The sequence below is a fragment of the Mercenaria mercenaria genome, chromosome 6 (assembly GCF_021730395.1).
Source record: "Mercenaria mercenaria strain notata chromosome 6, MADL_Memer_1, whole genome shotgun sequence".
In the NCBI taxonomy this organism is placed as follows: domain Eukaryota; kingdom Metazoa; phylum Mollusca; class Bivalvia; order Venerida; family Veneridae; genus Mercenaria; species Mercenaria mercenaria.
In genome coordinates this window covers 17,076,095-17,093,835 of record NC_069366.1, presented here as the reverse complement: position 1 = coordinate 17,093,835, position 17,741 = coordinate 17,076,095, and the positions used below count along the sequence as shown (strand labels likewise).

The following is a 17,741-nucleotide window of genomic DNA, read 5'->3' as shown; positions in this document are numbered from 1 at the left end:
ACCAAGTACTGTCAAGGCGTGGAACCAGAATGGAGGGATGTCTGTACGGATATCCTACAATTGAAAATGGAAATTTTTCAGATGTCAAACTTCAAAAACATAATTGCCTGTGATCAGCAGACAACCCCTATTGATTTTGGGGTCAGTTGGTCTAAAGACAAAGGTCATTTTGATCAGGAAAGGCCACCGTGGGGAGCATGCATGTTTTACAAACACATCTTGTTAATACATGTTTCTGTTTATCTTAAATAAGATAAAAGATTACACACAGTTTGAAGATGAATTATACACTAATTTCAAATGGGTACAGGTGTCTGCAATATTTGCTAGGGCTGGGACGATTTCAAAATTTTGAAACCGGTTAATCATTTGTATGTAATTGAATCAAACCAGTTAATCGGCCGCCATATTTGGAATGCTGTTTTCTTTCCCAAAGACCGTATAAAGGTACTTTCAGCAGCTGACTTCATAAGGAACTTACTGACTTTATCGTTTGGAAGCAGTGTGATAATTGATAAGTCATATTTTGGCGTATTTTATTTTAGATATTGGAAAACAAGCTAATCTGAGACTATTTAACTTATATTCAAGTTGATGTGTTTTAGAGGAAATATACTGTGGGTCTGTGTTTGTGCTGGTCAAAGAAATATATATTAAAGATAAAGTATTTGTGATTTTTATTGTTTGAGAGCGATTATTAGCAGTTTTGCAAAATTGAAACCGATTTCACCTTGTAATCGATTCGGATCCTATTAACCAAGTAATCGTCCTGGGCATTCCTAATATTTGCCAATCATGGCAGTTGTAATATGATAGAGGTACTCTTCATATAGAAAACAAATAGGTAGACTAGAATTGTTATTTTGGACTTACGTAAATTTGAACTTCTAAGGTATGTTTTTGTCAGCTTTGTTGAAAATGCTTATACTTAAAAAATGCTATAATTAGTTTATAAATAATTGTTTTCAGAACAAAGGTGATTTGACAATGGACAAAGTTGGAGAGCTGGAACTGCTTTGTGAGTTTTCTTCTTTTTTCTGTTACAATAAATTATGACACACAATGGCAAGAAACTATTTGTATACAAGTGTGTATCAATCATCATTTAATCAATCTGCAATAGTTAGAAAGTATTAATTACGTTACTGCTTGTATAAAATGCTGGTTCATACTTCTTAGTTTGTGCTATACTGCTGGTCTATATTCTAGACTGAGACATGTTAGCTGGGACCATAATTCAAAAATTTGAAAATATGTGAAAATTTATTTCTGATGTCATGTAATGAAACACATAGCTTTTAGCTTGACTATACGAAGTACATTTTTGTATATGGAGAGCTATCCTACTCACCCTGGCATCAGCGTCCCCAGTCCCCACCTTGGTTAAAGTTTTTTTTTATACTTTCTCTTTCTTTTTTTCTCCTTATCTCTGTAATTACTAGATGGATTTGCTTTTAACTTAAAATAGTTATTCCTCATCATCACCCACATCATATGGCACAAGGGCCATAACTCTAACACCAGTATTTCTTGAATTATCCCCCTTTTTATGAGAATTTCAGGTTAAAGTTTTGATGCACTTTCTCTCTATCTCAGTTATTCCTAGATGGATTTGATTCAAACTGAAAGTAATTTTTCCACATCATCTCCCGCAATGCAGCGCAATATTCATATGACACAAGGCCCATAACACTGGTATTTAATAAATCATCCACCATTTTACTTAGAATTTCAGTTTTGATGCACTTTCACCATTATCTCAGTTATCACTAAATGGATTTGATTCAAACTTAAAATAGTTGTTCAACATCATCACTCACATTATATCACACAAGGGCCATAACTCTTGTGCCAATTATTTCATGAATTATACCCTTTTACCTAAGGAATTTTCAGGTTAAGTTTTGATGCACTTTCACATATTTCGTTATTACTAAATGGATTGGAATTTTGATTCAAACTTAAAATAGTTGTTCAACATCATCACTCACATTATATGACACAAGGGTTATAACTCTTGCACAAATATTGCATGAATCATCACCCCTTTTTAGCTCACCTGGTCAAAAAGTGACAAGGTGGAGCTTTTTGTGATGCCGGTGTCCGTGTCCGTGCTAGTGCGTGCGTGGTGCGTCCGTAACTTTTGCTTGTGACCACTATAGAGGTCACATTTTTTTCATGGGATCTTTATGAAAGTTGGTCAGAATGTGCATCTTGATGATATCTAGGTCAAGTTCGAAACTGGGTCACGTGCCATCAAAAACTAGGTCAGTAGGTCTTAACATAGAAATACCTTGTGACCTCTCTAGAGGCCCTTATATTTTCATAAGATCTTCTTGAAAAATTGGTCAGAATGTTCATCTTGATGATAATTAGGTCAGGTTCGAAATCTGGGTACGTGGTGTCAAAACAAGGTCAGTAGGTCTAAAAATAGAAAACCTTGTGGCCTCTCTAGAGGCCATATATGTCAAAGATCTTCATGAAAATTGGTAGAACATTCACCTTAATGATTCAGGTCCAAGTTTGAAACTGGGTCACGTGCCTTCCAAAAAACTAGGTCAGCTAGGTTCAAATATAGAAAAACCTTGTGACCTTCTAAAGGCCATATTTTTCAGGGGTATCTGTCTGAAAATTAGTCTGAATGTTATCTTGATGATATCTAGGTCAAGTTCGAAAGCTGGGTCACGTACGCGGTCAAAACTAGGTCAGTAGGTCTGAAAATAGAAAAAACCTTTGTTGACTCTCTCTAGAGGCATATATTGCATGAGATCTTCATGAAAAATTGGTCAGAATGTTCATCTGATAATATCTAGGTAAGTTCGAAGTGGCTCCTCATGCCTTCAAAAAATTAGGTCAGTAGGTCAAATATAAAAAACCTTGTGACCTCTTTAGAGGCCATATTTTTCATGGCGATCTGTATGGGAAAGTTGGTCTGAATGTTCATTTGATGATATCTAGGTCAATTTTGAAAAGTGGGGTCACGTGACCTTCTTCAAAAACTTAGGTCAGTAGGGTCAAATAATAGAAAAAACTTGGACCTCTCTAAAGGGGGGGCCCATAAATTTTTCACGGGATCTCAGGTATGTGAAAATTGGTCTGAATGTTCATCTTGATGATATCTAGGTCATGTTCGAAACTGAGTCAACTGCGGTCAAAAACTAGGTCAGTAGGTCTAAAAAATAGAAAAACCTTGTGACCTCTCTAGAGGCCATACTTGGTGAATGTGAATCTTCATGATAAAATGGTCAGATGTTTCACCTTGATGATATCTAGGTCAAGGTTTGAAATGGTCACGTGCCTTAAAAACACACGGTCAGTAGGTCAAATCTAAAAAACACCAAACTTGTGACCTCTCTAGAGGCCATCTTTTCATGGGATCTGTATGAAAAGTGTCTGAAGTTCATCTTGATGATCTCTAGGTCAAGTTTGAAATGGGTCACAAGCGAGTAAAAAAAACTAGGTCAGTAGGGTCTAAAATTATTACCATCTTTTGGACTTCTAGAGGTCTCATTCATTTTTTCATGGGATCTTCATGAAAAATTGATCTGAATGTTCACATGATGATATTCTAGGTCAGTTTTGAAAAACCGGGGGTCACGTAGCGTGCGTCAAAAACTAGGCGTAGAGTCGGTTAAAAATGTAAAACCCTGTGGACCACTCTAGAGGCCATATTTTTCATGTGATTTCATTGAAAATTATGTGGAGGAATGTTCACTTGATGGAAATCTAGGTAAAGTTCAAAACAGGGTCACGTCCTTCTAACATAGTCATAGGTCAAATAATAGAAAAACCTTGTTACCTTTTCTAGAAGAGGACCATATTTTTCAATGGATCTTCTGGAAAAATGGTCAGAATTTTTTTTATCTTGTAAATACCTAGGTCAAGTTCCAAACTCAGTCATATGAGTCAAAAATCATAGAAAAAACGACGTCTACTCAAAACGGGTCATTTGGGAAGAGGTGAGCGATTCAGGACCATATGGTCCTCTTGTACTTGAATTTCAGGTTAACGTTTTCTCTATCTCAGATATTTAGCTTGACTTTTCGAGAAAAAAGTAGATCTATTGCAATTTCGCCCCAGTGTTGCGTTGATTGCAATTGTTAAGTTTTCTTAAGTCAAATATCTCTGTTGCTATCCAAAGCATTGGTTGAAACTAAAATACAGTTTCGATATCAAAGTTTCTACACCAGGAGAAAGAAACGATCCCCATAACTCTGTTTGAATTTTTACGAGTTATTCCCCTTTTGAACTTAGAACTTTTGGTGTAAGTTTTTTGATAATGTCAAATTTATATCTCTGTTACTATCAAAGCTATCGAGTTGAAACTTAAAATAATTATTTACTATCAAAGTCTACACCAGGAGAAACAATCCCCATAACTCTGATTTGAATTTGATCGAGTGATGCCCCTTTTTGACTTAGAATTTTTTTGTTTAAGTTTCTGATAAAGTCAAATATCTCTGTTAATATCAAAGCTATTGACTTGAAACTTAAAATAGTTATTAACTATCAAGGTGAACACATGGAGAAACAGTTCCCATAAATTTGATTTGATTTGAATGTTGTCAGAGTTATTCCCCTTTTTAACTTAGAATGTTTGTCTAAAGTTTTATAAAGTTTTTACTGGCAAAGCTCTAATATTGGGGATCTGATTTTTGAGTCTTGAAGCCACTTCGAGAAGTCGAGGCGTGTCATACGGCACAGCTCTTGTTACTAATGGATTTGATTCAAACTTAAAATAGTTTTCACCTTATCACCCCACATCATATGACACAAGGGTGCATAACTCTGACACCAATTTTTCATGAATTATGCCTCTTTTTACTTAGAATTTAAGGTTTATTTTGATGCATTTTCACTATATTTCAGTTATTAAGAAGTTGGTTTGATTCAAACTCAAAGTAGTTGTTCCACATCATATGACACAAGGTGCATAATCCTTGCACCAAAATTTTATGAATGATGCCCCCTTTTTGCTTAGAATTATACTTATATAGTGTTTTGATACACTTTATCTCTCTTATGACTTAATATATTTGAAACAGACTCAAGCTTTTGTGCAGTATCCTCATCCATTGGAGTCATTAAACAGTCCAGTGACAGCTCCAGTTTCCTCAGATGTGCCCAGTTTCACTACACTGTATACAGCATTGAAATAGTCAAGTACACTGTCTCCTGTGACAGCTCTTGTTTGGTTTGGCAGTTAAATCAAAGTGAAAACTATAAGAGCTACAGCTTTGAAACTTTGCACACGTGTTTATCATCATTAGAGGACTTTGTAGGCCAAGAACTCTAACTCTGATATGCATTTTGTCAGAGTTATGGCCCTTTTTTACTGAGAAAATTCGAGTATCTTAGTTAAATTTTTTGTTAAGGTTTCTTTTTCTCAAAAGCTAAAAGAGGTAAAGCTTTGAAACTTTGCACACTTGTTTATCATCATTAGAGGACTATGTAGGCCAAAACCCATAACTCTAATCTGCATTTTGTCAGAACTATGAACCTTTTTGTACTTACAAAATCTGAACTAATTCTCTTTTCTTACATATTGTCATGCACTTGCAGATGAGAGATGGCACCCACAGATGGTGCTCTTGTTTCTTATACATTTTTATAGATGAAAAGAGCGCTATAAAAATCTGGTATATATAATGAAATGGGTAAATGATAATATACAAAAATTAGCTGATGTTGATGTTTTTAGTGGTCAATAGGACAAAATTCTAAGGTTTGCTATAGTGAATATAAGAATAAGACGTGAAATACAAAAATATTGATATTATGTGCTTATGAGAAGTCAGTTCATTATAAGTTACAAAAAAAAAAAACAACTTCAATGTTGTCACTACAAGGACTAATAGAATTTCATTGTTTGGCAAATGTACTTTCTAAAAAATTTCTTCCTTTTTTATATGCTTGATGAATTTACGTAAGTTGCAATTATTGTTTCTATCTCATTTCAGGTTTACAAATGTATTCTACAAAAAAGACAGTGGAGTGCCTATCATCTCTCGGAGAAACAAGGTAAGTGCATAGAACTTGCTTATTATAAAACAACGCAAAGGTTAGTTATTACAATTACTAATACTTGTGTAAGAATTTTATTAGTCCCCAACTGGTTGAAAACCAGTTTCGGCGACTATAGGAATGCGCTTTTCCGTAATTCCGTCTGTCCGTCTGCAATTTCGTGTCGGTCCTTAACTCTGTCCAACCTTGAAGGAGATTTTATATTACATGGCACCAATGTTCCCAATGATGAGACGGACGTGTCATGCGCAAAACCCGACCCCTGGGCTCAAAAGGTCAAGGTCACATTGGAGGTCAAAGGTCAACGGGCTTTTTTCTGTTCAGTCCACAACTCTCCCATCTTGAAGGGATTGTAGTATTACTGGCGCACAAATGTTCCCCATTGATGAGATGACGTGTCATGTGCACAGACCCCTAGCTCAAAGGTCAAGGTCACAATTGGAGGTCTTTTTTCCTGTCCGGTCCATAACTCTCCCATCCATGAAGGGATTTTATTATTTACTTGGCACAAATGGTACCTCATAATAAAACGATGTGACATGCACAACTTTCAGACCCCTAGCTCAAGGTCAGTTCACACTTGCAGTCAAAATGTTAACATAGCAATGAACAGGGTTGTTTCGTGTTGTCTGGTCTATCCAAGCCAACATAAGGATTATAATATCACTTAGCACAAATGTTTCCCATGATGCAGACAAATGTCATGCGCTAATCCGGACCCTAGCTCCAAGGTCAAGGTCACAATTGGGGAGTCAAAGGTCAACAGAGTTTGTTTCCTGTTCCCGTCATAACTCTGCCATCTATGAAGGGATTTTAATATTACTTGGCACAAATGTTCCCCATGATGAGACAACATGTCATGCGCAAAGCCAGATCCTAGCTCAAAGGTCAAGGGTACAATGGAGGTCAAAGGTCATAAGGTTTTTTCTGTCCGATCAGACACTTTCATCTATCAGGGCTTTCAATATTACTTGGCATAAATGTTCCCATGATGAGAGGAGGTGTCTTGCGCAAACCCTAGTACCCTAGCTTAAAGGGTCAAGGTCACACTTGAGATCAAAGGTCAAGAGGATTTTTTTCTGTCTGGTCTATAACTTTGTCATGCAAAGCAGATTTAGATATCAGTTGGCACAAATATTCCTGGATGAGACAACATGTCATGCGCCAAGAACCAGTCCCTAGGTCTAAGGTCAAGGTCCATATTTAGAGATCACAGGTCTCAAATTCAGAATGATTTTGTACGGAACATTTCGTCTTCATTGCAGGGAGGGATTTTGATGTAACTTGGACCAAAGTCACCACAATGAGGCACCTTGTTTTTAGAATACATCCTTTTGTTTTTATTATAAATAGATTTTATTGTAACTTTTTTATTACTGGCGGTAGAGAAATGAGCCCACTTTTCTGTGGATACCGCATGCATGTTGCATCCAATTTTTAGGTGTATTTTGACCTATCTCTACCTGGTAAAGAGTTTCTTGTGGATTTATATTATATAGATTTTTTTTTTTAAGATTAATTTCCCTTTGTTCTTACTGTAAATAACTTATATGATAACATTTTTATAATCAGCCAAAAAAATTCAATATGAAAACAACTGTGGGTTTTATTATATGACATTTTAATCCAGTTGTGTTGTATAGTAACATTTGTATATATAGTACATTATTGTTTTATACATCATTGACAGATATCAGATCATTATGTTTACGCAGTAGAGAAAATTAGGTGCATTCTAGTAGGGGACGTTGTATTGATGGCAATACTTCATTCACTTGTTTTTTGGTGCATTGCTTAATTATGGTGTGCTAAAAAAAACTAGGAAAGTTTCTACGATTAAAGTGTCTTCTGTATCTTGCATTATCCTCCAATCAGATGTTATGAGCAATACAGGACCATCATGCAATCTTATCAGCAGCAAAACATGCAGGTAAGCAATATAGGGCCATCATGCAATCAGCAGCAAAACATGCAGGTAAGCAATATAGGGCCATCATGCAATCAGCAGCAAAACATGCAGGTAAGCAATATAGGGCCATCATGCAATCAGAAGCAAAACATGCAGGTGAGCAATATAGGGCCATCTTGCAATCAGCAGCAAAACATGCAGGTAAGCAATATAGGGCCATCATGCAATCAGCAGCAAAACATGCAGGTGAGCAATATATGGCTCATGCAATCAGCAGCAAAACATGCAGGTAAGCAATACAGGACCATCATGCAATCAGCAGCAAAACATGCAGGTAAGCAATATAGGGCCATCATGCAATCAGAAGCAAAACATGCAGGTAAGCAATATAGGGCCATCATGCAATCAGCAGCAAAACATGCAGGTGAGCAATATATGGCTCATGCAATCAGCAGCAAAACATGCAGGTAAGCAATATAGGGCCATCATGCAATCAGCAGCAAAACATGCAGGTAAGCAATATAGGGCCATCATGCAATCAGCAGCAAAACATGCAGGTAAGCAATATAGGGCCATCATTGCAATCAGCAGCAAAACATGCCGGTGAGCAAATATATGGCTCAAGCAATCAGCAGGCTAATACATGCAGGTAAGCAATATAGGTCATCTTGAATCAGAAGCAAAACATGCAGGTAAGCATCTGGGCCATCTTGCAATCAGAAACAAAACATCGCAGGTAAGCAATTAGAGGGCATCATGCAATCAGAGCAAAACAGCAGGTATGCAATATAGGGCCATCATGCACTCAGAAGCAGAACATGCGGGTAAGCAATTAGGGCATCTTGCAATCAGAAGCAAAACATGCAGGTAAGCAATATAGGGCCTCATGCAATCAGCAGCAAACATGCAGTGTAATGCATTCTAGGGGCCATCGTGCAATCAGCAGCAAAACATGCAGGTAAGCATATAGGGCCATCTTTGCAATCAGAAGCAATACATGCAAGGTAAGCAAGTTAGGGCATCTTGCCATCGAAGCCACACATGAGGTAAGCAATATAGGGCCATCATGCAGTCAGCAGCAAAACATGCAGGTAAGCAATATAGGGCCATCATGCAGTCAGCAGCAAAACATGCAGGTAAGCAATATAGGGCCATCTTGCAATCAGCAGCAAAACCTGCAAGTGAGCACTTAGGGCCCTCTTATGCAATCAGCAGACAAAACATGCAGGCGAGCAATATATGGCTCATGCAATCAGAGCATAAACATGAGGTAAGCAATATTAGGGCCATCCATGCAATCAGAAGCAAACATGCAGGTAGCAATATAGGGCCATCATGCAATCAGCAGCAAAACATGCAGGTGAGCAATATAGGGCCATCATGCAATCAGCAGCAAAACATGCAGGTGAGCAATATACATGTAGGGCCATCATGCAATCAGAAGCAAAACATGCAGGTGAGCAATACAGGGCCATCATTGCATCAGCAGCAAAAACATGCAGGGTGATGAGCAATATAGGGCCATCATGCAAAAAGGCAGCAAATCCATGCAGTGTGAGCAATATACATGTAGGGCCCATCTGCAATCCCAGAAGCAAAACTATGCAGGTGAGCAAAATAGGGCTCATTCCCACGCCGCCCCCTGAACCCCCCCCCTCCGAGCAACATAGGGCCATCATGCAATCAGCAGCAAAACATGCTGGTGAGCATATAGGGCCATCATGCAATCAGCAGCAAAACATGCAGGTGAGCAAAATAGGGCCATCATGCAATCAGAAGCAAAACATGCAGGTGAGCAAAATAGGGCCATCATGCAGTCAGCGGCAAAACATGCAGGTGAGCAATATAGGGCCATCATGCAAGATAGTATAAAAAATTTTTTAATTATACGTCGTTGCCTTCACATGTTCGTTGATATATCTTGTGTCACATCTTTGTATGAGTTCTTTATGTATATTGATAATGTAAGATTTAATTAATGAAGTCTGTAATTTTATAATTTAACAGGTTCTTCATCTTTTGCTGATGTCAATAACTCTCCATCTAAGTTAAGGACTCGGTTAATAAAACAGATCAAGAACTATTTTCACAAGGTATGTATTCAGTATTTGAAATCCCAGCAGCAGGTTTTATCAGTATGGCTTTAAAGTGATATGGTTTGCAGTTGATTGGTAAAGTTTATTATGTACATGTATGACTGTAACATTTAAAGCTTGTTACAATGTAGGTTCATGTTATAGCGTCTGTCATTTTCCAGTACGTATCAGGGTTACCAAAAATGTACACTGACGCAAAAATGTGAATAAAATGTTTGAAAAAGTACCAAGTATTTTGAGAGAATGTAAACTCCATTTCAGTCAGTCTCGAATTTGAGGGAATATTGCAAGGTATTATGAACAGCCATTAGAAGTTCACAAACATTAAGGTAACCAAAATGTAAGTCAGATTCATAAGCAGATTACTGTTTTCCTTTAAGGTAGAACGCGACACTTTGCGAACTTTCGAGTAGCGTCTTGAATTTTGCAAGTGTAAAGTTGCCAACATACCCAGATGCAGTATATTTTATATTATAGAGCGAAACAGTTTTCGTACATGAGACGTAGTGTTGTGATACCAAAGCCCGTTTTGAAACTGACGTTGCGCGTATCCTTGGCAACTGTTACGGGAACTGCAAGGCACCCGCCCCACCAAATTAAATTATAATTATTCGACGAGAATTATTATTCTTTATGGTGATGTAAAATCATTGTTTTACACCGTTAAATATTTGAAAAAGGGAAAGAAAATCACCGTTTTTGACTAAAAATTGACGTTTAGTTTCGCAGAATTTTATTTGGCTTTTAAATCCGCATATGAAACAAATCCGCTGAATTAAATTTTGGAATTTTTTCAATCTAAACGGTGTTTAAGGTATACAAATGCAAATAAAACTGGGGGGTCACCGACTTAGTTTTTTTGTTCCATGTTCCATATATTATATAAGTGCCACTGGAGCAAAAAAAAACATCGAAGGGATTGGTATCTTTAATGTGTCATGTGGCACAACTGTGATAATTAGTGGATATGTGCCTCCTAAATTCAGGAAGTTATTGGTTCGTTTCTACATTTTGTTTAATTTAAAATCCAGATATGCCTCTATAAGGCGTATTTTTACATTTATGATATTTCTGTAAACTTTTTTCTCCGCAAAACCTTAGACGTCCATTTTGATGTACCTTGAGTTCACGTCTGTCGGGACTGTTGTCGTTAAATCATTCTTTTCAGTCAACAAGTATCTGCATTTACAATGTGTATAATTTGTGGTGATCACTTAAACCTTAGACTTGATATTTACGTAAATAAAGTTACGTCAGAGCGACAAATGTGACGTTGGAGTTTTGATAAAAATAGGCTTTAATCTTGGTTTAATGTACAACAAGCCTAAAATTTGACTAAAAGGTAATATGATATGAATTTATTTAATCGAATGAGTATTTGTTTCTGTTAAATCTTCATTTTAAGATAAACTCTACTGTTAGATCAAAATAGCCTTTAAAACTCTGTTACTGTGGGGAAATTTATTACGCAAACTATTACATTATTTCCACTACCCCAGATAAAAATACGTAATTAACGGGTGCTCGTGTGTGTCTTGTGATCAATTTTTAACCTATTTAAGAAGAATTTAGTCAAAAGAGTCCTTTTCAACTTGGCAAGGATTTCTTGCATTTCCTCTTAAATTCATGATTAGACATTGATTGATACAGACACAACATTGTAAACTTTTACAAAAATAATAAGAAAAATTAAAAGCCTAATAACGTTATGTCATCATGTTGGAATAAACATAAATTTTACGTTTTGGAAATATTTCGATTGTTTCGAGAGTAGTTAGACACCCCGATTCAATAAAGAGCAGCCATGGGGAAAACAGGAATTTTTATATTCATGTGCGGGGCGGTTGTCTAAAAAGGGCTTAATTTATTACTAATGCTAGATAGAAAACACCATCCTTTCCAAAGAGGTTTTAGCTCTCCAGAGATGTGTTTTAGAAAGGTTATCCTTGTATTCATAGAACATATAGAAAAAATATTCATAATAATATTTTTCATAATATTAGAGTACTATCAAAACGTAACAAATAGGAGTAAATACTGTGCTAAAATGATAAATATTCCATAAAATAAAAAAGAAAGAAAACTGTTTATTTGTTTTAGGTTTAGCACTGTTTTCTGTTACAATAGGCGGTTAACCTAACCAGTGTTCCTCAACAAGTAACTTTCAACTTCACCACATAAAATCGGAGGTGGAGGACGAATGATTTCGGACAGATACCTTCTACCAAATTGTCACGCCCTATCCAGGGATCGAAAAAGCGATTCATAGAACTGAGCTAAGCGGATTGGGTAAAAGAAAGAAACACAGAAAACAGTGGTTGTGATGGAAACTCGCTGTAACTCATCAGCGGTTAAACATGTATAATTCTATGTAGTAATTATCTATATGAGCGACTCAAGAATCGTAACTTTCTACATAGGACCGACGGCTCAAACTTGCTAGTCCTGGTTTCGTATTTACGAGATACCGGATACTAGGATTTGTACCAGTATATGTATATGTGTAAGATTTTATTTTTTATTTATTTTTATTATAATAAGCGTCTGAGATGTCAACATTCAGAATGTAACAATTTTCAAACAATTTAGCAGTTCACTCATCAGAATTTTATAAAGCTACGCTTATGCGTTAATGTAACTTTAGGATAGTATTCAAATCAATACCTCTTGTTGAGCCGTGCCATGGGAAAACCAACATTGTGCATTTGCGACCAGCATGGATCCTGACCAGCCTGTGCATGGCGCGGCTCATATCATGATTGTCCTGGAACTCATATCTCAAATAGTGCCCTTTGCTATAAAATTTCAAAATACTCTGACTAGTAAAACCAAATCCCACCGTCAAAATATGTGAACATTTGCGTGGAACTGAAAATTAACTGGAAGAGACCATAGAAACTAATCGTATTGTCATATGTTACCAGGCTGGAGAAGTTAGAAACGAAATAGTAAAACTGTATGACATTGGGATGTGCGTAGTGCGTGCGTGCGTGCGTGTGTGCTTATGGAGGAAAAGGGATAATATCAAGAAAAACACGAAACAATTAAGCTTTACTCTCATGGAGGGCAAACTTATATGAAACTGCTGTATAATACTGATCTATGATATTTTAAAATAATTATGCTTTAACTTTTTGTTTCAAATGTGAAACCTCAGAACTATCTACACAATTGCATATGTATGAATTCTTCATTTTAGCTGTGTATTACAACGGAAAACTTGTTAAATTGGTACTTTGAATAAGAAAAAGATGAAAAAAATCATTATTATATAGAAAATATATTAAAAGCGAATTTCAAAATGGCTGAATTATGATGTCTCGACCGTATCTGCAGACGTCGAATTATGGTACAAAATTTACATATGGGGGTGGGGGGAATAAAATCACATGTACAGAAAAAACTAAGTCGGTGACCCCCCAGTTTTATTTGTCATTTGGACTTGGTATACATTTTAAACACCGTTTATTGAAAAAATTCAAAAATTTAATTCAGGGATTTTTTAATATGCTGATTTAAAGCTGAAAAATGCTGTGAAACTGAACGTCAATTTTTAGTCATAAATGGCGATTTTCTTTCCATTTTTCAAGTATTTGTCGGTGTAAAACAATGATTTTTACGTCACCATAAAGGAAAAAATAATTCTCGTCGAGTAATGTATAATTTAAGAAAATTTGTGTGCTGGTGTTGTTGGATTACCCGTAACAGTTGCCAAGGATACGTGGCAACGTCAGTTTCAAAAACGGGCTTTGGTAGTCAACTTAGACGTCTCGTGTACAAAAACTGATTGGCTTTAATGGTATAAAATAAACATAGATAGATAGATAGATAGATTTATTCAGGTATAAGATCATATACACAATCTAAAATTACAAATATCGCATTAAACATAGATAAAGAATACAAATAGATAGTTTGATAAAAGTTATAAAAAGACAATGATTTAATACTAATAAAAAAAAACAAAACTGCATCTTGTTTGAAATATGGTCAACTTTACACAAGCAAAGTTTCAAGACGCTACTCGAAAGTTCGCAAAGTGTCGCGTTCTACCTTAATAAGCTAGTGTTAGAAGTACATAATACTCCAGTGGGACAGCTTGAGATGTAGACAAGATGTACTTACCTGCTTTTAGAAAGCAGCTCACATAATTAAGTACAGTATTACAGCAACAGTCTGCTAATTATCCGCAAAAGGATTATTTCATATCAAAAGTGTACTCTTAAAATGGTGCTCCATCATGTCAAAAAGGACCTAATGGTGTCATATAACAATTTAGGCATTTTATTTTCTACAACCTTTAAAAACAGTTGTATCTTTGGTGTTATATTTAGATTCTGAATTAGAAAGCACAGTAATTACTGGAAAGCCTATATGAGCCACACCTTGAGAAAACCAACATAGTGCATATGTGACCAGCATGGATTCAGACCAGCCTGCACATATGCACAGTCTGATCAGGATCCATGCTGTTCGCTCTCAAAAGTGACTGCAACTAGAGAAACTGTTAGAGAACAACATGGATCCTGACCAGACTGTGCATATGCGCAGGCTGGTCTGGATCCATGCTGGTCGCAAATGTACTGTGTTGGTTCTCTCATGGTGCGGTCCATACCCGGTATATTTTTGGAAAGATCTTTAAAATCTCGGAAAACATAAAACAGTTTTATTGCTTTTGTTCACTTTTCCCTGATTGAATTTTTATACCCCTGGCATGAGACTACTGATGCGGGAGGCATATAGTGATTGTCCTGTCCGTTCGTCCGTCCGTACGAGGTTAACCAAATGGGACCGTTTCGTCTAGCATCAATACCCCAAACTAGAATGACTTGATACTAATGCAGATGTAACCTGTGACCATTCCTCATCTTCAGACATCACCTGACCTCAGTTTGTCCTTGACCTTGCTTGAACTTGACCTCGTTTTGAACTTAGGTTGCTTTGTATCGACAAGGATGCCACCGGGGGCATCAAGCGTTCATTGAACACAGCTACTTGTTTAAATGTAACAATTATTTTTGTCACAGATTGTTGAAAATATGATTTGTTTACTAAAATAGACAAATAAGCCTTTTTGACATTTCTTTAAAATGATTTTGTCAAATGCGTTTCTCAAACTACCGTTTTTTCATGGTTCGTTCGATTGAAATATATAAGCTCCAAAAAATTATTCGAATAGATAAGCGTTCATCTGCTTGACATGGGAAATTCTGAGATACCACCATTACATGATTTTTAGCTCGACTATACGAACTTAAAATAGTTGTTCCTCATCATCACCTGCATCATATGGCACAAGGGTCATAACTCTGGCACCAATATTTCATGAATTATCTTCCCTTTATACTTAGAATTTCAGGTTAATTTGGTGCACTTTCACTAAATGTCTGACTTATTACTGAATGGATTTGATTCAAACTTAAAATAGTTGTTCTACCTTACCACCCACATCATATGACACAAGGTGCATAACTCTGGACCAATTTTTCATGAATTATGCCCCCTTTTTACTTAGAATCTTACGTTAATTTTGATCCATTTTCACTATATCTCAGTTATTAGGAAATGGATTTAATTCAGACTTGTTCTGACTTGAAGTAGTTGTTCCACATCATCACCCACATCATATGACACAAGGTGCATAACTCTTGCACAGATATTATATGAATTATGCTCCCTTTTTCAGTCAGGGGTGTAACTGTTTTAAGTTATGTAACCTATTTCAGTTACTTTTTCAAGCATTTTATAACCTGATTATTAGTTATAAAAATATAGTTAACTCAGGTAAGTTATTCCAAAAAAGTCTTTTTGCTGTTCTCACAAAGTGACATTTAAAGTGTAAATAGTAGCAAACTGTGGTTAATCAAATTCTCTTTTATCCATCATTCATTGGAGTCATTAAACACTCCAGTGACAGCTCCAGTTTCCTCAGATTTACCCAGTTTCACTGTCCAGCATTGAAATAGTCGAGCATGCGACAGCTCTTGTTTCATAACCTATGGGACTGAACTTCAGGGTTTTGTATTAGTTTGTAGGGATAACGCATGTTTTTTTGTGTTATAACATCTGCAGCATCCTGAGGGATTGGTTGGTGCCCAAGCCCGTTAGGGCGAGGGTACCAACGTATCCCAAGGGATTCTGCAGATGTTATAACACGAAATAAACATGCACTAACGTTATTCTAGCATAAAATGCGTAAAGCGTGATAGATGCATACAATGTCACTCAACGTCATTAAATTACCACGACATGTGTGGGAATGTCAGAGTTGTTGTTTTACATTGACCTCATTTCGTTTTGAATTATCCGTTTTGGGGCCAAATGACGTTTACACTTTGCCACGGAACGCGCATATTTAAAAAGGTGTTATAACGGCACGCAAGCGCGAGAATCTTTCTGTTAACACACGTTTCCTTTCCTGTTAAAACACCCCTGAAAAGTGACAGAAACAGCAGTTTTGTGCTAGAATGTGATATACAAGCTGAATACAGAATACATGTACTTTTAGGTGTAAATTAAAGTATTATAATTTAACCGTGTGTATTCCAGGGTTGCAGCGTATCATTACTGTTACGCGAGGGCTTGCTGTGGGGACGTTTGTATCTTCCAAATTCAAAGAAGAAAGGTTACCAGCCGACACAATGTTTATACTTCATTTACTACCCGCAATCTCCTGTCATTATCTTCAGCGGCATGAAGGCAGCATTTGCAGAATTTGTTTCACAGGTTTGTACGGTGCTGAAATAGTTAGGATTACAGTGGCTTTTACTGTTTAAATGTATCTTTAGTGGCCTAAACATGGCATTTTTACACATAAGTTTAATTCTTGTTTATAGCTCACCTGAGCACTAAGTGATCACTCACTGCTCTGTTTAAATGTTGCTTCAGTGGCCTTCACATGGTGTTTGGAATATAGCATTTTTATGCCCCCGAAGGGAGGCATATAGTTTTTGAACAGTCTGTCGGTCTGTCCGCAATTTTCGTGTCTGGTCCATATCTTTGTCATCGATAGGTGGATTTTCAAATAACTTGGCATGAATGTGTACCACAGTAAGACGACATGTCGCATGCAAGACCCAGGTCTGTAGCTCAAAGGTCAAGGTCACAGACGTTACAGGTCATTTTTCATGATAGTGCATTTGTGTCCGGTCCATATCTTTGTCATCCATGGATGGATTTTCAAATAACTTGGCATGAATGTGTACCACAGTAAGACGACGTGTCGCGTGCAAGACCCAGGTCCATACCTCAAAGGTCAAGGTCACAGTTAAACGTTAAAGGTCATTTTTCAAGATAGTGCATTCGTGTCCGGTCCATATCTTTGTCATCCATGGATGGATTTTCAAATAACTTGGCATGAATGTGTACCACAGTAAGATGACGTGTCGCATGCAAGACCCAGGTCCGTAGCTCAAAGGTCAAGGTCACACTTAGACGATAAAGGTCATATTTCATGATAGTGCATTGATGGGCGTGTCAGGTCCATATCTTTGTCATTCATGCATGGATTTTAAAATTATTGGGCATGAATGTGTACCACAGTAAGATGACATGTCGTGCGCAAGACCCAGGTCCGTAGGTCGAATGTCCTAAACTCTAACATCGGCCATAACTATTCATTCAAAGTGCCATCGGGGGCATGTGTCATCCTATGGAGACAGCTCTTGTTTACATTTGAGTTTAATTCTTCTTAATAGTTGACCTGAGCACTA

The 17,741-nt window shown here is 36.8% G+C and overlaps 1 protein-coding gene across 1 annotated transcript in view; it reads left to right on the top strand.

The window, feature by feature from the left end:
- Positions 1-17,741, top strand: part of LOC123549541 (uncharacterized) — a 43,287-nt gene that overhangs the window by 9,941 nt on the left and 15,605 nt on the right. Inside the window, exons 2-5 of the mRNA XM_045337709.2 lie at positions 970-1,018; positions 5,961-6,021; positions 9,941-10,026; positions 16,579-16,755. Coding sequence (XP_045193644.2) covers positions 16,723-16,755 — 33 coding nt within the window. The 5' untranslated portion in view covers positions 970-1,018; positions 5,961-6,021; positions 9,941-10,026; positions 16,579-16,722. The remainder of the gene's footprint in view (positions 1-969; positions 1,019-5,960; positions 6,022-9,940; positions 10,027-16,578; positions 16,756-17,741) is intronic.